The sequence below is a fragment of the Bos javanicus genome, chromosome 10 (assembly GCF_032452875.1).
Source record: "Bos javanicus breed banteng chromosome 10, ARS-OSU_banteng_1.0, whole genome shotgun sequence".
Classification (NCBI taxonomy): Eukaryota; Metazoa; Chordata; class Mammalia; order Artiodactyla; family Bovidae; genus Bos; species Bos javanicus.
Genome location: NC_083877.1, coordinates 42,668,959 through 42,694,424, shown reverse-complemented (window position 1 = coordinate 42,694,424; position 25,466 = coordinate 42,668,959). Strand labels below are relative to the sequence as shown.

The 25,466-nt window shown below is 37.4% G+C and overlaps 1 protein-coding gene across 1 annotated transcript in view; it reads left to right on the top strand.

Moving 5' to 3' along the window:
* Positions 1-25,466, top strand: part of SOS2 (SOS Ras/Rho guanine nucleotide exchange factor 2) — a 105,383-nt gene that overhangs the window by 12,663 nt on the left and 67,254 nt on the right. The window contains exons 2-4 of the mRNA XM_061429776.1: positions 12,099-12,224; positions 15,868-15,999; positions 16,928-17,092. Coding sequence (XP_061285760.1) covers positions 12,099-12,224; positions 15,868-15,999; positions 16,928-17,092 — 423 coding nt within the window. The remainder of the gene's footprint in view (positions 1-12,098; positions 12,225-15,867; positions 16,000-16,927; positions 17,093-25,466) is intronic.

The window sequence follows — 25,466 nt, the reverse complement described above, 5'->3', positions numbered from 1 at the left end:
CACCATTGCAACGAAAAGAATAAAATACGTAGGAATATATCTACCTAAAGAAACTAAAGATCTATATATAGAAAACTATAAAACACTGATGAAAGAAATCAAAGAGGACACTAATAGAGAAATATACCATGTTCATGGATTGGAAGAATCAATATAGTGAAAATGAGTATACTACCCAAAACAATCTATAGATTCAATGCAATCCCTATCAAGCTACCAATGGTATTTTTCACAGAGCTGCTGCTGCTGCTGCTAAGTCGCTTCAGTCGTGTCCGACTCTGTGCGACCCCATAGATGGCAGCCCAGCAGGCTCCCCCGTCCCTGCACAGAGCTAGAACAAATAATTTCACAATTTGTATGGAAATACAAAAAATCTCGAATAGCCAAAGCAATCTTGAGAAAGAAGAATGGAACTGGAGGAATCAACCTGCCTGACTTTAGGCTCTACTACAAAGCCACAGTCATCAAGACAGTATGGTACTGGCACAAAGACAGAAATATAGATCAATGGAACAAAATATAAAGCCCAGAGATAAACCCACGCATCTATGGACACCCTGTCTTTGACAAAGGAGGCAAGAATATACAATGGAGAAAAGACAATCTCTTTAACAAGTGGTGCTGGGAAAACTGGTCAACCACTTGTAAAAGAATGAAACTGGAACACTTCTAACACCATACACAAAAATAAACTCAAAATGGATTAAAGATCTAAACATAAGACCAGCAACTATAAAACTCTTAGAGGAGAACATAGGCAAAACACTCTCCGACATAAATCACAGCAGGAACCTCTGACCCACCTCCCAGAATATTGGAAATAAAAGCAAAAATAAATGGGATCTAGTTAAAATTAAAAGCTTCTGCACAATAAAAGTAACTATAAGCAAGGTGAAAAGACAGCCTTCAGAATGGGAGAAAATAATAGCAAATGAAGCAACTGACAAACAACTAATCTCAAAAATATACAAGCAACTCCTGCAGCTCAATCCCAGAAAAATAAACGAGCCAATCAAAAAATGGGCCAAAGAACTAAACAGACATTTCTCCAAAGAAGACATACAGATGGCTAAGAAACACATGAAAAGATGCTCAACATCACTCATTATCAGAGAAATGCAAATCAAAACCACAATGAGGTATCATTTCACACGTCAGAATGGCTGTGATCCAAAAGTCTAAAAGCAATAAATGCTAGAGAGGATGTGGAGAAAAGGGAACCCTCTTACACTGTTGGTGGGAATGCAAACTAGTACAGCCACTATGGAGAACAGTGTGGAGATTCCTTAAAAAACTGGAAATAGAACTGCCATATGACCCAGCAATCCCACTGCTGGGCATACACACTAAGAAACCAGAATTGAAAGAGACACATGTACCCCAATGTTCATCGCAGCACTGTTTATAATAGCCAGGACATGGAAGCAACCTAGATGTCCATCAGCAGATGAATGGATAAGAAAGCAGTGGTACATATACACAATGGAGTATTATTCAGCCATTAAAAAGAATACATTTGAATCAGTTCTAATGAGATGGATGAAACTGGAGCCTATTATACAGAGTGAAGTAAGCCAGAAAGAAAAACAGCAATACAATGTACTAACACATATATATGGAATTTAGAAAGATGGTAACGACAACCTTGTATGCAAGACAGCAAAAGAGACACAGATGTATAGAACAGTCTTTTGGACTCTGTGGGAGAGGGAGGGGGGGATGATGTGGGAGAATGGCATTAAAACATGTATAATATCATATAAGAAACGAATCGCCAGTCCAGGTTCGATGCAGGATACAGGAAGCTTGGGGCTGGTGCACTGGGATGACCCAGAGGGATGGTATGGGGAGGGAGGTGGGAGGGGGGTTCAGGATGGGGAACACGTGTACACCCGTGGTGGATGCATGTTGATGTATGGCAAAACCAATACAATATTGTCAAGTAAAAAATAATAATAATAAAAAAAATTTTTATTTTATTTTATTTTTTTTCTAAGTTTTTCTTAATTCTGTGGTACCTGCTGCAGTTTATTTGCTAACGAATAGTGCAAGTTTGTTATTTGGCCATCAGCGTGTGGGATCTTAGTTCCCCAACCAGGGATTGAACCAGTGTCCTCTGTAATGGAAACACAGAGCCCTAACCACTTGACCTCCAGGGAAATCCCTTTTTTCCTATCTTTACACCAGTCTACCACACTATTTTATTACACCTTTATAAAAAATTTTTGGAATCAGGTAGGTTTAGCCTTCCAACTTTTTTTTTCCCGCAGTTGTTTTGGTTATTCTAGGACCTTTGCATTTCCATAGAAATTTTAAAATTAGCCTGTCAATTTCTACCCCCCCCCAAAAAAAAACCCTGCTGGAATTTTGATTGGGATTATGTTGAATTTATAGATTATTTGAGGAAAATTGAAATCTTAACAGTATTGAGTCTTTGAACCCACAAAGTTTGTATTTTCATTTATTTAGATTTTTAAACATTTCTATCAGCAATATTTTGTAGTTGTTAATGTATATCTTTAGGGTGAAATCTTCTGCTTTTTCTTTTTAAATTGAATTTTAACTTTTAAAGCTTTCAGTATTTTTAATTGATGTTTGAGCCACTGTATCTTTGCAGAAACTTTGGCAATGAAATAAAGAATTTGGCATGAATAAATACACAGACTGTGTATCCAAGGGATTTATTTCTATATTGTTCAGTTCAGTCGCTCAGTCGTGTCCGACTCTTTGCAACCCCATGAATTACAGCATGCCAGGCCTCCCTGTCCATCACCAACTCCTGGAGTTCACTCAAAGCCATGTCCATCAAGTTGGTGATGCCATCCAGCCATCTCATCCTCTGTCGTCCCCTTTTCCTCCTGCCCCCAATCCCTCCCAGCATCAGGGTCTTTTCCAGTGAGTCAACTCTTCTCATGAGGTGGCCAAAGTACTGCAGTTTCAGCTTTAGCATCAGTCCTTCCAGTGAACACCCAGGACTGATCTCCTTTAGGATGGACTGGTTGGATCTCCTTGCAGTCTAAGGGACTCTCAAGAGTCTACTCCAATACCACAGTTCAAAAGCATCAATTCTTTGGCGCTCAGCTTTCTTCACAGTCCAGCTCTCACATCCATACATGACCACTGGAAAAACCATAGCCTTGACTAGACGGACCTTTGTTGGCCAAGTAATGTCTCTGCTTTTGAATATGCTATCTAGGTTGGTCATAACTTTCCTTCCAAGGAGTAAACATCTCTTAATTTCATGGCTGCAATCACCATCTGCAGTGATTTTGGATCCCCAAATAATAAAGTCTGACACTGTTTCCACTGTTTCCGCATCTGTTTCTCATGAAGTGATGGGACCAGATGGCATGATCTTGGTTTTCTGAATGTTGAGCTTTAAGCCAACTTTTTCACTCTCCTCTTTCACTTTCATCAAGAGGCTTTTTAGTTCCTCTTCACTTTCTTCCATACCCTAAACGCAAATGTTAGTTGATTGAACAATTTGCACTAGCAAGATTTTCTTATTTGATTCTGAGTATGGGAAACTGAAAATATGTATGTATTAGGAAATAGCATTTCTGAAATTTGTCAGATCTAGTGTTTATCAATTTAAAAAATTAAGTTTAATGCTTTTATATGTGTCTACGCACAAATCTGTAGCAGTATGATTTTTCTGTTTACAGTGTATGTGTAAGGAAATACCTTCTGGCAATTTGAAAATACGGTATAATGGGAATACAGGTCTGATATGTTAATCTACTGTTAAAGACTGAAAATTATTTTAATTGCTCTTTTTTCTGCCTAGTCTTTCAGAAAAATATGAAAAGTGAGTTTGAGTGAGTTTGTTCTGATGTAATTATTTTATACTTACTGTCTCTTAGGGTGCTGAGATAGTAAATGTGGTATTGCAGGGTACAGTTATCTTTTGTTGTCGTTTGATATCCTTTTTAGTATTTATAGCTAGGATTTTAAGATTTTATATTTGTTTTTATGACTTTTCATCTTTGCAATTTAGTGAGTTTAGCATAAGAAACTCAGATGCTCAGTGTTAAGGTTGCTTTTCAGGTTACTTACTGAAATCATAATCATGGAAAAAATTTGTCTCCCAGTTAGACATTATCTTAATTCTCACGCATAGTCATTTGTACTGAGTGGGGCTGTTGGCTTTTGTGGAAGAATGTTATAACAAACAGTCTTATGGACTTTTTTAAGCTAAACTTCCAATATAAATGTTTATTTTATACATATATTTATACGTGTTTATACATGTATTTAAATGTCTGTTCTGTTGATATAATAGAAATATATGGTAGAGTGTAATTAAGTTTCGTCTTGACATGTAACAGGAAATATTTATTTCTCCCAAATCTATTTTGAATTTCCAAAAAAAAAGTAAAGCCAGGTTTTTTGGATATTAGTCCTGTATGGATTTCCAGCTGCCTTAGTTAAGCGCTTCTCATCCAGACTTCGTTAACTGGTTATTGTTCCAGCTTCTTGTGTCCTTTCTCTCTCTCACTTCCCCACTTCAAATTATGTTTCTTTGTAAGTTTGTTTTTATCAAAATTATTCATGGAAATGAAAAGATAACTAGCTCTGTAAGGCTGTTAGGAAAAATAGCAGTATCTCCTCACTATTCGCAACAGTTTTTGCTTCCTAGATGCAGTCCCTTTAATTTTTCAAAGTGATTTATTTCAGTATTCTGTATCTCTAAGAAAAAAAAAGTGCTTCTGCTCTATTGACCTTTCTGCTTTGGGCAGTATCTTTTGGCTTCCTACTATGAAAGGTAAGGTTTTACTATCTTTTGTACACACACACACACACACACATATATATATTCTCCCCTCCAACAACACATAGATTTACCACATGTACATACTTCCTGTCTCCCCTCCCACTCCATGCTTCTATCTTAATGTTGGTTGGATCAATATTCAGAGTTTATAGTATTATTACTGTACATAATGACCATATACTATATGTTATTTATAGTTAAACCCCTTTTTCCTTCCTACTTAATGTTTTACTGAAGTTAATAATTATCTTGTGTTCTTGTTTGTGTATTTTCTATGTACTTATCAGTTTAAGCTCAAACTGCCTACCAGTTGTCTAAATATCCTCTCAAGAGTTTTAGATCTATCAGATACTCTGTTAATTTCATCTTCTTGAGATAGTTTCTTTCAGAGCCTTCTGATCTGCTCTGATTGGACTGGCAACCTTTATGCTTGTTTTACAGATCTCATAATTTTTCTTCACATCATCCTAGGCATTCCTTTGGCTTTTCTCTTGCATTGGTTCCTTTGTTTCTTATATCCCATATTTTTCTCTATCTTGATTTGTATGCTTGTTTTATTGTGGTACAAACTATAAAGTTTAACGAAAAAGAGTATGTGAGAGTAAAACTTTTGGCCATGTTAGATCCAAGCATGTCTTCATTATACCTTAACATTTGATTGATAATTTGTTAAGATCTTATTAAAGGTTGGAAATTATTGCCTTCCAACTTCTAGTAGTATTGTTGAAATCTGGAGCTGATTTAATGTTGTCTACTTTGTGCATGACCTGTTTTCTCCCTCTACTCTGAACTTGTAAGATATTCTCTATATCTCCAGGCATCCTGACATTTTCATTTCTTTCATTGAGATGGGAACTAGGAGGGCCCTTAATGATTTAATATATTGATAATTTCGCCCCTTAATTTTGTTTGCTTGTTGGTGATTTTCTTTTTAAAACTTTATCTATGGTGAAATGTAACATACAGCTAGAAAATGCATAAAACATAAATATACAATTTAAGGAACTCTTACTTAACCATCACCCAGGTGAGAAAATAGCACATTTTTAACATTTTTCTCAAGAGAACTCTCCAGAAGGTAACCAGTAGTCATCACTACTTTCCTTTATAGTTTCATCATCTAAGCATGTGTTCTTAAACACCGCAGCTTAATTTTATCTGATCTTGAACTTTGTGAGTGAAATTTGTATCTGTTCTTTTTATCTGTCTTCTTTCTGCCAACATTATTTTAAAGATATATCCACATTTTGTGGAGCTGTCTTTACTCATGTTTTATTTTTTGCTGTATATACATTCCATTGTATGAATATGCCACAATTTATCTATCATACTCTAGATAGGTATTTGAATTTGCCTTTCTAATTTAAAGGTATACCAATAATGTTTTTTTCTGAACCTTTTTGTTCATGTATTCTGTAAATGTTTGTGCTTATTTCTTTAGAACAGTGCTGTCCAGATGAAATATAATATTAGCCACATGTGTAATTTAAAGTTTTCTCATAGTTATGTTAGGGCTTCTCAGGTGGTGCAGTGGTGAAGAATCTGCCTGCCAGTGCAGGAGATGCGGGTTCAGTCCTTGGATGGGGAAGATCCCCTGGAGAAGAAAATAGCAATCCACTCCAGTATTCTTGCCTGGTAAATCCCATTAATAGAGGAGCCTGGTAACCTGCATTCCATGGGGTCACAAAGAGTCGGACTTGACTTAGCAACTGAGCACACATGTACATCCGTCCGTAGCCACATTAAAAATATAAGAAGGCACAGATCAAGTTTATCTAAATAACATATTTAACCCAGTGAATGTAGTCATTTCAGCATTTAGCCAACAAAAAAATTATTGAGGTATTTGACATTCTTTTTGTATTCTAGATCTTTGACATCTGGTATGTATTCTATAGCCCATCTCAGTTTGGTCGAGCTACATTTCAGGTGCTCACACTAGCCACATGAGGCTAGTGTCTCCTGTATTGGACAACAGAGCTCTAAAAGATGTGAATATACTGAACAGTAGAATTGCCGGATTATAGGGTATCATATCTTGAACTGTAGTAGATGACAGCAAAGGTTTCCGAAGTGATAGAGCCATTTTGCACCCCAGTGCCAGTGTGTGTGGGTTCCCGTTTTTCCACATAATTACCAACACTTAGTATTATCATACTTTTTCGTTTTCTTGTCTGTTAAGTGGGTGATAGATTTCACTGTGGTTTAATTTGCACTTCCCTGATGGCTAAAGAGCTGGAGCACATTTTCACATTAATTGACCATTTGAATTTCTTCTTCTGTGAAGTACTGGTTTAAAATTTTTTTGCCATTTTTTTTCTATTAGGATTTTCATCATTTTTTCCTTGTTGAATTTTTAGAAGTTCTTTATAGTATATTCTGGATGTGAGCCCTTTTGTATTATGTGTTAACATAGATCTTCAACTCTGTAACTTGCCTTTTCATTTTCTTAAAGATGTCTTTTGCTGAACTTGTTTTAAATTTTAATGTTAATAAGTTTGTAAATCCTTTACTTTATGGATAGTGATTTTTGTGTCCTTTTTAGTAACTCCTTTTCTGTCCTGAGATCATGAGATTGTTATCTATTATCTTATTTTATATTATCAGAACTTTATTAGGTCTTTTTATTTAATAGATCTAAAATCCAACTAAGACTGATTTTTGTATCAAGTATGAATAGGAGTTGATTTCATTCTTTTCTGTATGAGTGTCCAGTTGTTCACTGTTCATCCACTTGCCCCACCTTTCCTCAGCAATTCTCCCCCTACCCATTGTGCCACCTTTGTTGTACATCAAGGGTCTATATATCTGTAGACTTGTTTCTGTACTGTCTGTTCTGTTCCAGTCATCTGTTTCTCTATCATTATATCAACATTCTTAAATCCTACTTGTTGTTGTTGTTCAGTCGCTCAGTTGTGTCTCACTCTTTGTGACCATGGACTGCAGCACGCCAAGCTTCCCTATCCTTTACCTGTTTCCCAGAGTTTGTTCAAACTCATGTCCTTTGAGTCAGTGATGCCATCCAACCATCTCACCCTGTCACCACCTTCTCCTCCTGCCCTCAATCTTTCCCACCATCAGGGTCTTTTCCAGTAAGTCAGCTCTTCGCATCAGGTGGCCAGAGAATTGGAGCTTCAGCTTCAGTGTCAGTTCTTCCAATGAGTATTCAGGGTTGATTTCCTTTAGGATGGACTGGTTTGATCTTCTTGCAGTCCAAAGGACTCTCAAGAGTCTTCTCCAACACCACAGTTCAAAGTCATCAGTTCTTTGATGCTCAACCTTTTTTATTTTCCAACTCTCACATCCGTACATGACTACTGGAAAAACCAAAGCTTTGACTATATGGACCTTTGTCAGCAAAGTAATGTCTCTGCTTTTAAATACGCCATCTAGGTTGGTCATAGCTTTTCTTCCAAGGAGCAAGTGTCTTTTAATTTCATGGCTCCAGTCACCGTCTGCAGTGATTTTGGAGCCCACAAAAATAAAGTCTGTCACTGTTTATATTTTTACCCCATCTATTGAAAGAGAAGAATGTAAAAGCAGGCTTAAAACTCAACATTCAAAAAATTAAGATCATGGCATCTGGTCCCATCACTTCAAGGCAAATAGATGGGGAAACAATGGAAATATGCAAGGTGACAATATACAGCCTTGGTGGATTCCTTTCCCAATTTTGAACCAGTTCGTTGTTCCATGTCTGATCCTAACTGTTGCTTCTTGACCTGCATACAGGTTTCTCAGGAGACAGGAAAGGTGGTCTGGTATTCCCATTTCCTTAAGATTTTTTCAGTTTGTTGTGATCCACACAGTCAAAGACTTTAACCTAGTCAGTGAAGCAGAAGTAGATATTTTTCTGGAATTCTCTTGCTTTCTCTGTGATCTAACGGATGTTGGCAATTTGGTCTTTGGTTCCTCTGCCTTTTCTAAATCCAGCTTGTACATCATGTTCTCAGTTCACGTACTGTTAAAGCCTAGCTTGAAGGGTTTTGAGCATTACCTTGCTAGCATATGAAAGGAGTGTAATTGTGTGAAATTTGAACATTCTTTGGCATTGCCCCTCTCTGGTACTAGAATGAAAACTGACCTTTTCCAGTCCTGTGGCCACTACTGAGTTTTCCAAATCTGCTGGCATATTGAGTGCAGCTCTTTCACAGCATCATCTTTTAAGATTTGAAATAGCTCAGCTGGAATTCTGTCATCTCCACTAACTTTGTTCATAATGATGCTTCCTAAGGTCCATTTGACTTAACACTGCAGCATGTCTGGCTCTAGGTGAGTGATCACACCATCGTGGTTATCAGGTCTTTAAGATCTTTTTTGTACAGTTCTTCTGTGTATTCTTGCCACCTCTTCTTAATATCTTCTGCTTCTGTTAGGTCCGTACCATTTCTGTCCTTTATTGTGCCCATCTTTGCCTGAAAAATTTCCTTGGTATCTCTAATTTTCTTGAAGAGATCTCTAGTCTTTCCCATTCTGTTGTTTTCCTCTGTTTCTTTGCATTGATCTTTGCATTTCTTATCTCTCCTTGCTGTTCTTTGGAACTCTGCATTCAGATGGGTATATCCTTTCTCCTTTGGCTTTCACCTCTTCTTTTCTCACGTATTTGAGAGGCCTCCTTATACAACCGTTTTGCCTCTCTGCATTTCTTTTTCTTGGGGATGGTATAGAGGGGCCCTATGAAGTAGGGTGCACTTCATAGTGCACCTCTATAATTTATAAAACCGTATGGTCATTCAGAGATACCTCTGTTGCTGGGTTTATGACCTAGTGTTCATAGACTTCTAGTAGGTTTGTTTTATTTAACTTTGCAACACGTTTTAATTTTTGCTTTATGTCTAATTACAGTGTTTGAAACCTAAAGAATTACACATTATCTTCAAATTTGAATGTGTATATAAATATCATTTGTCTGAACTCAGCACATTCAGTGCCATGATTTCTTGGCTTACATCTGCTCTGAATCATCAAGCTTTATAGGTATACCCAGGGGGCCCTGAGGACATAGGAAACAGTAGCCAGAGTTTATAGTTCTTAAAAGCAAATAAATTTGGAAAGAAAAGCCAAAGGAAAAAGGTTTGATTCACCTTCCTAGGGTCTGTAGCCAGGAACCCATGCTTTTTTGAGGGACATCTGGTCTGTCTTGGTAGCTGGGCTACCCAGTTTTCTCTTCTCAAACTCAGGGGTCAAACATCTGAACTACATTAGTTCAGAGAAGTTCAAGTATGTGCTAATGTGGACATCAGCAGTCAGGGTGGTCCAGAAGTTGTGAGGTGGGCCCAAATACCCCAAAGACCTGTATGACACACTATACAGACCTATCTCCCAGCGTGTTCTGGGCCTCAAATTTAATAGTGCCTCTTCTAACTCACAGCCAGTTTTGATCTGCATATAGCCCAGGTCTAATGCAAAAATGTTCTCTTTCTTTTGAACTGTAGGAAATAGTTTTGTAATAAAGTCAGCAGCCTAAGTGAAAAGGGCCCTGCTCCTTGTCTCCCTGGGAGAGTGAGGGTTGGTAGTAATCAGGTTGAAACTGAAGAGCAGCATCTGACTCACGTGGTACAGTATTGGTATCACTTTTCAGTCATGACCGCAGGCCTCAACCACTTTTCTCAGAAAATGCCTCTGGAGTTGGATCGTAACTCTAAAAAAACAGGGTAGATTCAAGACCAGTGACCCAAAGCACCTGAACTTATCTGTAAACAGAATGGTGTGGCTTTCATCTGAGGCATAGGGGGATGTGTAGGAATAGGAGCAAGAATGGTGGTGTTTCTGGGTAAGGGGAAATGCAGCTCGGAGCAGAACACCTCTGACCCACCTCTGTGGGGCTGATAGTGCTTCAGCTCCACCATTGGCCTACATTTAGCCAAGCTTCCTCCTCCCCCACCCCCACCCCCAACAACTGGGCTTTACACTCACATGCAATCCACCAAAGCATATAGACAAACCTCTGAGGCACTGCAATCAGATCAGATCAGATCAGTTGCTCAGTCGTGTCCGACTCTTTGCGACCCCATGAATCGCAACACGCCAGGCCTCCCTGTCCATCACCAACTCCCGGAGTTCACTGAGACTCACGTCCATCGAGTCAATGATGCTATCCATCCATCTCATCCTCTGTCGTCCCCTTCTCCTCCTGCCCTCAATCCCTCCCAGCATCACAGTCTTTTCCAATGAGTCAACTCTTCACATGAGGTGGCCAAAGTACTGGAGTTTCAGCTTTAGCATCATTCCTTCCAAAGAAATCCCAGGGCTGATCTCCTTCAGAATGGACTGGTTGGATCTCCTTGCAGTCCAAGGGGCTCTCAAGAGTCTTCTCCAACACCACAGTTCAAAAGCATCAATTCTTCGGCACTCAGCCTTTTTCACAGTCCAACTCTCACATCCATACATGACCACAGGAAAAACCATAGCCTTGACTAAACGAACCTTTGTTGGCAAAGTAATGTCTCTGCTAATAGCTCTACTCAAAGGGGAAAGAAAAGATATTAGGATTATAATTGTCAAAGGAAGGGCAAAACCCAAACCATGTACAAAGTTATGTACGTGTTTCTGTACACAGATAGTTGGCTGCCTCTCCTCTTGTCACAGAAATTTACAGCCTCAGGACTTTTGTGAGAGTGACTGATACCGTCCCTAATAGGATCCTTGTACACAGTAGGTTTATTAATTAACTTCAGGGTATCCATGCTTCCTCTGAAGTTGTATAGAATATTTTATGTGTATATGGTTTTTTGGTGGTAAGGAGAAGAGAGACCAGTGGCTTTCAGTTGATTTTCATAGAGTATTATTGTTGTTTAGTTGCTAAGGCGTGTCCAACTCTCTGCAACCCCATGGACTGCAGCATGCCAGGTTCCTCTGTCTTCCACTGCCTTCCAGAGTTTGTACAGATTCATGTGCATTAAGTTGGCGATGCTATCTATCCTCTCTGTCATCCTCTGCCACCTCCTTGTCTTCAGTCTTTCCCAGTATCTGGGTCTTCTCTAATGAGTCGGTTGTTTGTATCAGGTGGCCAAAGTGTTGGAGTTTCAGCTTTGGCATTAGTCCTTCCGATGAATATTCAGGACTGATTTCCTTTAGGATTGACTGGTTTGATCTGCTTGCTGTTCAGTCTCCAACCCCATAGTCTAAGAAAGATTAAGAACGACTTCTATGAGTTAAGAAAAGTTTACAGAAACCAACTTTTTCCCCCCATTTTTTTGTGTTTTATGTCTGTATTTGAATAACCATTCTGATAAAGTACTATTAATTATATGTAAGATTCTCAGACTTTTGTTTAATAAGTATCATTTTGCTTATACTTAAATTGAGAACTTTTTTTTTTAAGGTTCAGGAGCAAGTACATCCCAATCTCTCAGCTAATGAAGAGTCTCTCTATTACATTGAAGAGCTGATTTTTCAGCTGCTTAATAAATTATGCATGGCCCAACCAAGGACTGTTCAAGATGTGGAGGTAAAAATGATTGTATTATTTCAAAAAGTCATTGAACCACTGTATAAATTAACTTTTATATCTACATCTATATCATTTAAAATTATCATGGAAACTAAAGCCATTGAAATCATATGGGGGATGTATGATCAATTCATTTTTGTCAGAGATGTCAAGGCAATTCAATGAGGAAAGTAAAGTTATTCAGCCAGAATAAGTGTTAAAACAACTGGATAAATTTTTGGTGGGAAAAAACCCTTGAAACCATCTCAGAAATTTAAGATACATCATAATCTTAAAAATAATAGCTGGAACTATGAAGTTTCTAGAAGAAAATGCAGCAGAATATCTTTATAAGATGATGTTAAACAATTTTTTTTTTTTTTACAGAGGACTCAAAATACCATAAATAGCAAAATAATAAAATTGATGTGAAGGTGAAAACGATACAAGTCACAGACTAGGTGAAAATGCTTTCAATATGTATTCCTTACAAAGGGCTTGTATCCAGAATATGTTAAAAAAGAAAAACAATTACAAATCCAAAATAAAAAGATTCTTTGCTCACCCAAATGAACAAAAGTCTTGAATAGACAGTTCATAAAAGAGCATATGAAAAGTATTCAAACTCATAATTCATCAGGGAAATAGAAATTTAAAGTACAAGGAGTTATTTCACACCCACTAAGAGGGATAAAGTTGAAGACTGATAACATGGAATACTAATGGGATGTAGAGCAACTGGAACTCTTAAACACTGCTAGTAGGAGTATAAAATGGCATAACTACTTTGGAAAATTGTTTTACAGTTTCTTATAGTTAACTATATACCTAACCTATGACCTTGAAGTTTTATTGCTGGGTATTTAATCCTAAAGAAATGAAAATATACCTTCACAAAGAGACTTATATAAGAATGTATAAGCAGTTTTATTCATAACAAGCAAAAATTGAAAACAGCTAAAATTTCCATCTATAGGAAAATGGGAAAACAAATTGTGATAGATTCATAAAATAGAATGCTACTTAGTAGTAAAATGAAGGAATAAACTATTGATATATGCAATAACATAGCTATAATCTACAGTTATCACGTGGAACAAAATATAAGCCAAACCCCAGAAAGTATATATTTATTGATTCCAATTATATGAAAATCAGAAATAGCTTAAAGTAATGGTGATAGAAATCAGGATGGTAGCTGCCTATGAAGTTGAGATTAAGATGATAGAAGTTTTCTGTAATCTTGATTAGTGAGATGGTTACACAGGTGTAAACATTTTTCAAAACTTATCTAATTATACACTTAAGATCTGTGCATTTTACTGCATACAAATATTAGGTTCCATAAAGGACTAGTGTAGAATAAAGATATTTACTCATTGATTAAAAAAATATACATATATGTATATATATGAATGAATGAATGTGAAAGTTGTTCAGTCATGTCTGACTCTTTGCAACCCCATGAACTGTAGCCTGCCAGGCTCCTCTGTCCATGGAATTCTCCAGGCAAGAACACTGGAGTGGGATAGCCATTTCCTTCTCCAGGGGATCTTCCCAACCCAGGGATCGAAGCCAGGTCTCCCACATTGCAGGCCAATTCTTTACTGTCTGAGCTACGAGGGAAGCATGTGTGTGTCTACCTAAAAGATCATGTGTAATTTAGTGCTGAAATACCTGTTTGGGCTCAGTTACATGTGAGTATTTCTAAATTTTTAGAAATACCTGTCAGTATAGTTTTTAAAAGTTACTTTGGCATTATATTGTTTATGTCACCTTTCTTTGAAAATTATTTTCTAACAAGGCAACAACTTCCAGGGTAAAGGATAATCTTATTTTGGAGTAATAGACCTCCTTTCTGCCTCATGGGAAACCTGTATGCAGGTCAAGGAGCAACAGTTAGAACCAGACATGGAACAATGGACTGGTTCAAAATTTGGAAAGGAGTACGTCAAGGCTGTGTACTGTTACCCTGCATATTTAACGTCTATGCAGAGTATATCATGTGAAATACTGGGCTGGATGACTCACAAGCTGGAATCAAAATTGCCGGGAGAAATATCAACAACCATAGCTGTACAGATGATACCACTCTAATGGCAGAAAGCGAACAGGAACTAAAGAAACTCTTGATGAGGGTGAAAGAGGAGAGTGTAAAAGCTGACTTAAAACTCAACATTCAGAAAACAAAGTATCGGGTCCTATCACTTCATGGCAAATATGGGGAAAAAATAGAAACAGTAACAGACTTTATTTTCTTGGGCTCCAAAGTCACTGTGGACATTGACTGCAGCCACGAAATTAAAAGACACTTGCTCCTTGGAGGAAAAGCTATGACAAATCTAGACAGTGTATTAAAAAGCAAAGATACCACTTTGCCGACCAAAGTCCTTATAATCAAAGCTATAGTTTTTCCAATAGTCATGGCAGATGTGAGAGCTAGACCATAAAGAAGGCTGAGTGCCAAAGAAATGATGCTTTTGAATTGTGGTGCTGGAAAAGATTTCTTGAGAGCCCCTTGGACTGCAAGGAAATCAAATCTGTCAGTCCTAAAGGAAATCAACCCTGAGTACTCATTGGAAAGACTGATGCTAAAGCTGAAACTCTAATACTTTGGCCACCTAATGCAAAGAGATGACTTATATTGGAAAAGACCCTGATGCTGGGAAAGATTGAGAGCAGGAGTAGAAGGGGACGACAGAGGATGAGGTGACTAGATGGCATCACTGACTCAATGGAGATGAATTTGAGCAAACTCTGGGAGATAGTGAAGGACAGGGAAGCCTGGTGTGCTGCAGTTCATGGGGTCACAAAGAGTCAGACACAACTTAGCAACTGACAGTAACAACAATATTAAGATTTTCAGGAACTCTGGTAATTAATGCATTTGTTTCCGTATTCTCTGCTGTAAGAATTGGACATAACTAAATATAATAAAAGTATACTTTTCAGAAGCTAAATATGCTAGAAGCTGAGAATATAACTTAAAAAACAGGAAATTCTGCTGAATTGGAGTTTGATTCAGTTATCATCACTTCTCATTATTCATGCCAATTACTGGTAATAAGATTTGTTATTACCACTAAATTTGTTAATAAGATTAGATGATATAAAAGGTTTGTATTGTTTTTGCCAAGCGATACATTTCTTTAAACTATTCTGAGCTCTGCCATACACTTGATTCTTTAAGAGGTACATGATATTTCTCCTTTTTAAAATTCTTCTCTATAAAGCTCTGAGATTAGCAGAAGGAGAATGACTGCATAATAATTATTAATAACAAGTTAACAACTTCTGCTGGGTAAACAATTTTAACCCTAGAAACCTTGACCGTAGAATCACTGACTTAGCATATTTTATGTTTGCTTTAATCTCTAACATTATTACTTTTTCTTTTTTTTCCAATTTTATCTTAGTTATGCTTACACTTAAAGCTTTCTGTTTAAACTTCACCTTTTTATTTACCTGTGGGAATTATGTGGAAAAATCTTGATAGTGCTTTGAATTTTTTTTAAACAAAAAACATTAATTTATTGCAGAAATCAGAACAGGTTATGTTACTATTAACTGTTGGCATGAGGATGATGATGAAGTTAATTTTGTATGAACTTTCCGTTTATGAGCACTTCTGTTAATGATAGTTCTGCTGTGATCTGAACAGGAACGAGTTCAAAAGACCTTTCCTCATCCAATTGATAAATGGGCTATTGCTGATGCACAGTCTGCCATAGAGAAACGAAAAAGAAGAAATCCTCTCTTACTGCCTGTGGACAAAATCCATCCTTCATTGAAGGTAAAAGCAAACAAGCAAACATACAATAACAAGACACACAAAAAACTGTTGAGAGAAGTTTTTAACAAATAGTCCTTTATATAGTATTTATGTATCTATATACATGGTCTATAAATATATTTATGTATTTATATGTGTGGTCTATGTGACTGTGTATGTGCAGTTGAATATGTATATACTTGTATATACACATACACACACACACATACATATATATGTTCCTTAATATATGCAAAAAGCAAAAAGAAATATACTCTGATAAAATCAGTTGCTTTTCAAATAGTATTAAAAGTTAATGATAAGAAATAATGCATCTTTTTGGCATCTTCTGATGACTGCTACGCTGATTAACTTTCAGCTTTTTGTTGTGTATAATGCAAAAGCTACTGTGAGTTCAGAACTCTTTTTAAATTCATTTGTATTTGTTATAGATATTTTTATATACATTGGTAAAGTTGGGTGTTGGGTAGGATATATTATTTAGTCTGTAGAGAGTAGCTGGTGTACCTGGATTTGAATACCCCTTGGTAGCAGTTTTAGAACCCCCCACATATATGTCATCCCCTCACTAGAAACCGTTGTAATTTGGGAATATTAATTAAAAAATGCAAATATTTGTCAGATGGGTTTTGGATAATATAGCAAGAGGTTTTCAGTGAAGTCCAGTCTAAGATTTCTGTCTTAGAATCAACTATCGCTTCTTGTTTGATACTAAAGACAGATTTGTTAGATTTAAAAAATCAAAACCAAAACCCCGATACTGAGCCAACAGCTCATTTTACATCCTGTGGTACCTTTGAGTTTAGACATTTGGTTTCTGGAAAGTTGTTTATAAGCAAGAATGTTAAATAAAAATTTTAAGTGCGTTTTACCTGCTACTTGACAGTGCTGCCATTTTTGGGAATTAAATTGTTTATTTTTTCCACAGGAAGTTTTAGGGTACAAAGTGGACTACCATGTATCCCTGTATATTGTGGCTGTGCTGGAGTATATCTCAGCTGATATTTTGAAATTGGCTGGTAATTATGTTTTTAATATCCGACATTATGAAATATCTCAACAAGACATTAAAGTGTCAATGTGTGCAGATAAGGTAAGTGTTAAAAAGTATTTAAATTTAGCTAGAATGCTAGTGATTATGTCACTTCTATCTCTGTTTTTTAATACATGGTTATATTAGTGATTTTTATAATTCCTAGTGTTGCAAGACAGAAAAATGGTGGCCTTATAGACTAATAACAATGATATTTTCAGATTTTTCAGCATGTGGTGGGATGAGAATCTCTTTTTTTCCATCAAAACTTCTTTACATGCAGAGAAAAAACATCCAAAACCTCAAACAAGTTTTAAAAAAGTAGTTTGAGTTTTGTATTTTTAGAAAGATAATAAATCCAGAATATTCAGATACTTTTAAGAAGTAATTTTGAAAAACATACTTCGATTTTGCAGCATAATTCAGTGGGGCATAAGGAAAGAGAAGATTTTACAATGCCAGAGTTACTTTCTTCGGATCGTTTTTTTTGTTACTTCATTCTTCCTGTCTGTAAGCTACTGAGGAAAGAAATTGAGTCTTTTATTTTCCTCTCTCCTCCTTTTCTTCCCTTTCTACTTTCCTCCTTTTTTTTTTCTTTTGAAATCAACATTTCTGAATGCTTGTTATGTGTCAGATACTGCCCTGAGCAATGTACAACACTGAGCATATCAGCAGTCCCTGTGTTAGAAGGAATTTATTTTAGTGGGTAATAAATGTATTATAAACAAATAATCGCAGTACAAGATAATTAAAACTATTATTATACAAATGAATCAAAGGTGCAGTGAAGAAAGTGATTAACTCTGGATAGGGGAGACCAGAAGCACTTCATAGAGAAGGTGCCTAAGCTAGACCTCTAGGTGTGAGTTACCCCAGGGCCTGGCCTAGGCCCCTGGTTCTTCACCTTGCACATCAGAGTTACCAGTATTTATTATTTATTACCAGTATTTAAAAGAATACTGACGTCTGCATCTTGCCTCTAGAGGGTCTTATTTACTTGGCCTGGGGTTGGCCTTTAGGCTCACAAGTGATTCTGATGTACGGTTAACAATTGAGAGCCATTGTACTACGCCATAGTCTCAAAACTGATTTTTCACTTAAATTTTATTGTAGAAATTCCTTGTTATTTCTGTTTGACTTCTCAAAAAATGAAAAACAATGATTATATGTTTTTTCTAACTTAGTTTCTAGCTCACTTTTAGAAAAGTTGCATGTACAAAAAAAGATACCCCCTTGTACCCTACACTTGAGAGTAGGTTATTGACATAGTTTAGTGTATCATATGAAGAAAAACATTTTCCTGTATAATCACACTGTGACAGTCAAAATCCAGGAAATGAATGCTGATACACTATATTATGTAATCCTCAGACCCTGTTCAGGTTTTGCCAGTTGTCCCAGTGACGTCTTTTAAGCAGAATGATCCTGTTCAGAATCATGTGTTGTGTTTAGTTGTCATGTATCTTTTTCTTCTCCTTGTTCACTCTGGAACAGTTCATTCTTCCTTTAACTTTTATGACCTTGACATTTTATGACCTTGACATGCTTATTAATGTTTAAAATGCTCTTCAGTTTTTTCTGACATTTGCTCTTGATAAGTTTCAGGTTATGTATGGAGCTGTGGCAGAAATGCCATAGAAGTTCTTCTCATTGTACTTTGTCACACGACAGCAGTTTTGATGTGTCCCATTTTTGGTGATGGTCACTTCAATCCCTTGATTAAGGGTTTGTCTCCTAGATTTCTCTACTTTAAAGGACTCCTTACCCTTTGGTATTAATGAATATTTTGTGGAGTATCTTAAGGCTATGTAAATATCTTGATCCTCATCACACTTTGTGGTGGTTTAGTCGCTAAGTCGTGTCCAACTCTTGCTACCCAATGGACTGTAGCCTCCCGAGCTCCTCTGTCCATGGGATTCTCCAGACAAGAATACTGGAGTGGGTTGCCATTTCCTTTTCCAGAGGATCTTCCTGAACCAGGGATTGAACCCAGGTCTCCTGCATTGCAGGCAGAATCTTTACCAACTGAGCTACAATTTATTTTAATATGGACTCATTGATTCTTATTTTATTTAGTGAAACATAACTTGTTACTTTATTAGTTATTTTGATATTCAGATTGTCTCAAGTTGACCAGTGGGAGCCCCTTCAGTTTGCTTCTCTGTCCCTGTCTCTCTTTTGACATAAGATGCTCCAGGTTCAACTTGTTCTTTACCTGGCTACTCAAGCCTGGAATTAGTTGTTTTCTAAAAATCCCTGGTTCCTTTTAGTGGAGAATGGTATTTAGAAACCATGATCTTGGTGCTTGATGAGCTCATTGATATTGGAATGTTACTCCTCCGATCTCTCTAAGGTCAAAATTAGGGAATATGTGTGTGTGTGTGTTTGTATACATACATACATGGGCTTCCCTGGTGGCTCAGTGGTAAAGAATCTGCCTGCCAAAGCAGGAGATGTGGGTTTAATCCCTGGGTTGGGTAGATCCCGTGGAGAAGGAAATGGCAACCCGCTCCAGTATTCTTGCCTGAGAAATCCCGTGGACAGAGGAGCCTGGCAGACTACAGTCCATGGGGTCACAAAAGTGTCAGACAAAACTTAGTGACTGAGACAACAATAATAACACATACATATACATCTGTATTTATATCTTATGTATCTTTAGATGAGTTCTCTTCAATCCAGGTTCATTGCCACAGACTTCATTTTCGCCTCCCCATTTTTACATTTGTAATTCTGTTATCTGATAGAAACTTGGCTCCTGTTTTTCTTAATATATTTATTTGTTTGATCAACACTTCTGTATGTGACCAGTCTCCCAGCAGGCCTATCTCCCCACTCTGGTGTAGACACCCTATTTTGGCATAGAAACCCTTCTCCTCCTTTGTATACTTTGTCCTAACCCTCCTCAGATTCTGACAGTCCCATCCTGATCCACTGCTGCTGGACCAACTTCCCGTGCCAATACCCTCCTTACCCACTAGGGCTCCAGCACCCTGCATCAAGCTGCGCTATTCTATGGATAGTCTCTATACTCTGATTGATCGCTAACATCTTGTGCCCCAACCCTACACTCCTGTAAACACCCTCCCTACTCCTCTCAGGAACTAGCACACTGAGATGGGGCGCTGCAGCTTTTCCCCACACCCTCATGCAGGGATTCCTCCTTTATTTGCCCCATTCCTCCACTCTCCCTGCCCTGAATAGTGGCTTTGCGTGGGATTATTGAGAGACTGTGGGAAGGGGAGACTTATTCTATATCTGAGTCAGTTAACTTTTCTCTGACTCTTTTAAAAAGCAAAAGTAGTTAAATTCTTAGACAATTACACAGTCTCAGAATTACAAGAGACCAGATCTATATGCAAACTGACAGGTGGTAGTCACATAGCGTCTGTTTGAGCACTGGGGAGCTTATTGCTCATAAAACTGTCTATTCATTTTTATAGAATTCTAGTTAGGTGAAATGTCTTCCTCATAGAGAGTTAAAATTAACTTTCCTATTAACTTTTTTCCAGACTAGCTGTTTTTTATTAGCAAGAATATACTTGATAATTCAATATGTACAATTTTAAACACATCATGCTTTTTAAAAAAATTTTTGGATGGAATTATCCAAAAGAGAATTTATTAAAATTCAGTGCATTTTTAGGGTACAAACCTGTAGTAGAACTATAAATATCAAGTATGGCATGCATTAAAAATTTTTTTACTGAAATATAATTGATTTACAATGTTGTGTTTAATTTCTATTGTGCAGCAAAGTGACTTAGTTATATATATATATACTTTTTTTCATACTCCTTTCTATTACAGTTTATCATAGGATATTAAATATAGTTTCTTAGATATATAGTTTCTACTATGCAGTAGGACCTTATTATTTACTCATCCTATATATAAAAAGTCAGTTTTCATCTGACTTTCCTATTAACTTTGATTCCCTAATTCGATGAAACTGTTTTTCAGAATAAGTCATTCCGTTATTAAAGCATTTTTCCATGTACTAAATTTTCACCTTTTGAGACTTTGCAAACCAATCTTTTTGACATGATTTTCAGATTTTCTTTGAATTGCTCTTAGACTGTGATTTCAAAAATAAAGACAACAGACTAGATTTGTTCTGACCACACAAAGTGCAATGAAATGCCTACTTCCTTTATTCGATATGATGTTCTTTTATTATTTTACTGTTAACTTTTTGGAGCACACATGTTGTTCTCTTTACTTAATGAGTTTACAGATGTCTCAACTTTTTCACAGGAGATGCTAGTATGTTATATATCTCAACTCCCTAGGACTTTTCACGTGAGGTACTAGTATGTTATATCTTTGATTTCTTACAATGTGTGCTGTTGGTATATTTTTTTTCATCCAAGTTTGAATTCAAATTTATCTCTCTAAAACTTAATACTGTTATTGAGACTATGTCCAGCATATCAAGATATTATAAAAATCTGATTTTGTTATTCATCATTGTAGATATCCTGCTAGCTTTTTATAATATATGCCAGTCTAAGAAACTTTGTTTCAGTTTGAATTATTTATTAAAAATATTATAAAAAGTATAATAGGTAATATTCCTCATATAATGTTATTAGAGGCATCCTTCTAGATTAATAAATTACCACTTTTTTTCACTACGGGCTTTTAGTTAGCTGCCATTTCACCTCTTTGTCTAATTCGGGTATCAGCAGGCTTTATCTGTAAAGGACCAGATAGATGGATGAATATTTTAGGTTTTGTGGGCTATATATATATATATATATATTTGCCTTTCTTGGAACCACTCATCTTTGCTTTTGTGGCAAGAAAGCAGCCGTAAAACAATGAGTTTAGGCTGTGCTCTAGTAAAACTTTATTTATACAAAAGGCAGTAGGCTCATTGTGGACTGTGGGCTAGTTTGCCCATCCTTTCCTCCTGTGATTCCAAATTTGTCACAAGAGACTGTCATATGTATAGCAAAGATCCAAATGACTTTATTTGTGGGACTAGTCATGTGAATGGAGTAATGAGACTAGTGTGATCTTAGTAAATCTAAACTGATTTCCTGTGAGCACTGTTTCAGGAACTTATAAGCCATCTGTTTAATAAACTGTTCAAAGTGCTTTCTAGAGGTCTCTAATTTTCCCAGACAAGGTCATATAATTTGACAGAGAACTCGAGAATCAAGTTTTTTTCTGCACTTAAAAAAGCAGCATTTGACTATATGATGTATTCTGGCCCATCAGAGATTCCTGAGAATAGGTATATGATCATAGGAAGGAATTTTAAAGCTCAACCCTTCATATATTTTCACTATTAAGGAAAATAATATTCAGATTGGAAAAATAGAAAATATATGCTTAAGAGGAAATTTGATGTTTAAGCAAGGCAAAGCCTTTGACTGTGTGAATCACAATAAACTGTGGAAAATTCTGAAAGAGATGAGAATACCAGACCACCTGACCTGCCTCTTGAGAAACCTATATGCAGGTCAGGAAGCAACAGACTGGTTCCAAAAAGAAAAGGAGTACATCAAGGCTGTATATTGTCACCCTGCTTATTTAACTTATATGCAGAGTACATCATGAGAAACCCTGGGCTGGAAGAAGCACGAGCTGGAATCAAGATTGCCAGGAGAAATATCAGTAACCTCTGATATGCAGATGACACCACCCTTATGGCAGAAAGTGAAGAGGAACTAAAAAGCCTCTTGATGAAAGTCAAAGAGGAGAGTGAAAAAGCTGGCTTAAAGCTCAACATTCAGAAAATGAAGATCATGGCATCTGGTCCCATCACTTCATGGGAAATCGATGGGGAAACAGTGGAAACAGTGTCAGACTTTATTATGAGGGGCTCCAAAATCACTGCAGATGGTGATTGCAGCCATGAAATTAAAAGACATTTACTCCTTGGAAGGAAGGTTATGACCAACCTAGAGAGCATATTCAAAAGCAGAGATTTTCGTTTGCCAACAAAGGTCCGTCTAGTCAAGGCTATGGTTTTTCCTGTGGTCATGTATGGATGTGAGAGTTGGACTGTGAAGAAAGCTGAATGCCAAAGAATTGATGCTTTTGATCTGTGGTGTTGGAGAAGACTCTTGAGAGTCCCTTGGACTGCAAGGAGATCCAACCAGTCCATCCTAAAGGAGATCGATCAGTCCTGGGTGTTCATTGGAAGGACTGATGCTGAAGCTGAAACTCCAATACTTTGGCCATCTCATGTGAAGAGTTGACTCATTGGAAAAGACTCTGATGCTGGGAGGGATTGGGGGCAGGAGGAGAAGGGGACGACAGAGGATGAGATGACTGAATGCCATCACTGACTCGTTGGACACGGGTTTGAGTGAACTCTGGGAGTTGGTGATGGACAGGGAGGCCTGACGTGCTGTGATTCATGGGGTCACAAAGAGTCGGACACGACTGAGCAACTGAACTGAACTGATTCAAGGCAAGAGAGAGTAAGAGCACAGAGCTGTTCTGAAGATTATTTCTGTGGACCCAGATGTCATAGGAGTTGAGTTCTTCTGTATTTTTTCTTTTGTTGTAATATTATTCTGTTTCAAGAACTGATTCTCCTTTACTATTCTTGTGAACATGACCAAGAACTGCTTTTGTTGTCCTAACATTTATTCTGATCCTGAACTCAGTCTTTAGCCATTCATTACAAGTCTTGTGTCTGCTCAGTCACTCAATTGTGTCTGACTCTTTACAGTCCCATGGACTATAGCCCACCAGGCTCCTCTGTCCATGGGATTATCCCAGCAGGAATACTGGAGTGGGTTGCCATTTCCTCCCCCAAGATATCTTCCCTATCCAAGGATCAAACCCCTGTCTCCAATGTGGTTCCTCCATTAGCAGGTGGATTCTTCACTCCTGAGGCACCTGGGAAGGCTATTGCAAGTCATTACAAGTCTTAGCAATTTCAGTTCAGTTCAGTCGCTTAGTTGTGTCCGACTCTTTGCGACCCCATGAATCGCAGCACGCCAGGCCTCCCTCTCTATCTCCAACTTCCAGAGTTTACTCAAACTCACATCCATCGTGTCAGTGATGCCATCCAGCCATCTCATCCTCTGTCGTCCCCTTCTCCTCCTGTCCCCAATCCCTCCCAGCATCAGGGTCTTTTCCAATGAGTCATCTCTTTTCATGAGGTGGAAAGTATTGGAGTTTCAGCTCCAACTCACAAAGTATTGGAGTTTCAGCTTTAGCATCAGTCCTTCCAATGAACACCCAGGACTGATCTCCTTTAGGATGGACTGGTTGGATCTCCTTGCAGTCCAAGGGACTCTCAAGAGTCTTCTCCAACACCACAGTTGAAAAGCATCAATTCTTTGACGCTCAGCTTTCTTCACAGTCCAACTCTCACATCCATACATGACCACTGGAAAAACCATAGCCTTGACTAGACAGACCTTTGTTGGCAAACTAAAATCTCTGCTTCTGAATATGCTCTCTAGGTTGGTCATAACTTTCCTTCAAGGAGTAAATGTCTTTTTATTTCGTGGCTGCAATCACTATCTGCAGTGATTTTGGAGCCCCCCAAAATAAAGTCTGACACTCTTTCCACTGTTTCCCCATCAATTTCCCATGAAGCGATGGGACCAGATGCCATGATCCTCGTTTTCTGAATGTTGAGCTTTAAGCCAGCTTTTTCACTCTCCTCTTTGACTTTCATCAAGAGGCTTTTTAGTTCCTCTTCACTTTCTGCCATAACGGTGGTGTCATCTGAATATCTGAGGTTATTGATATTTCTCCTGGCAATCTTGATTCCAGCTTGTGCTTCTTAATTTGCAAACATACAATATATGTATGCTCTTTAAGCAGGTATCTTTTGTGCATTTACTGTGCATCAAATGCTGTGGATTTTAAGATGAAATTACAGCTCTTATCTGTAGATACGTCAGTATAAGTTAGGTGCTTATATAGAAAAGAGAGGGGATGCTTATGGAGGACTGAAGCCAGGGAAAGATTTTAATGGAGGAGTTCAGGAAGAGTTGGGAAAAGCTATACAAAGACAATTTTATTTGAGCTAAGTGATGAAAATTACTAAGGATTTATCAGGTGAATAAATGTGAGAGTTGGAAGGAAAGAGAAGTAAGAGAAGGTGAAGGACAGGAGAATAGAAGGACCTGACCAGTTTTAAGAGCTGTTTGTAATTGGAGTTAAAAGGATTTGGGGACTGATTTGGTGTGAAAGTTGAGAAGTGTTAAGTCTAGGGTAAGGACAAGTTTTCTAGCTATGAAGTAGATGATGCTTGATTAGTGATTCTCAAGTGGAGTGTACATGTATGGGTTTGTGAGACAGAGAGATACCTAGCCAGCCTTTCATAGCACTTGTCTAGATTCCAGAGAGATTCTGACATAAATATTTAGGGAGTCATTATCTAGTGATTGATAATCATCTAAGAAGGTGAGCTCATTCAGAAGAAAATATAGTACATGTTTCAGACTGATGGCCT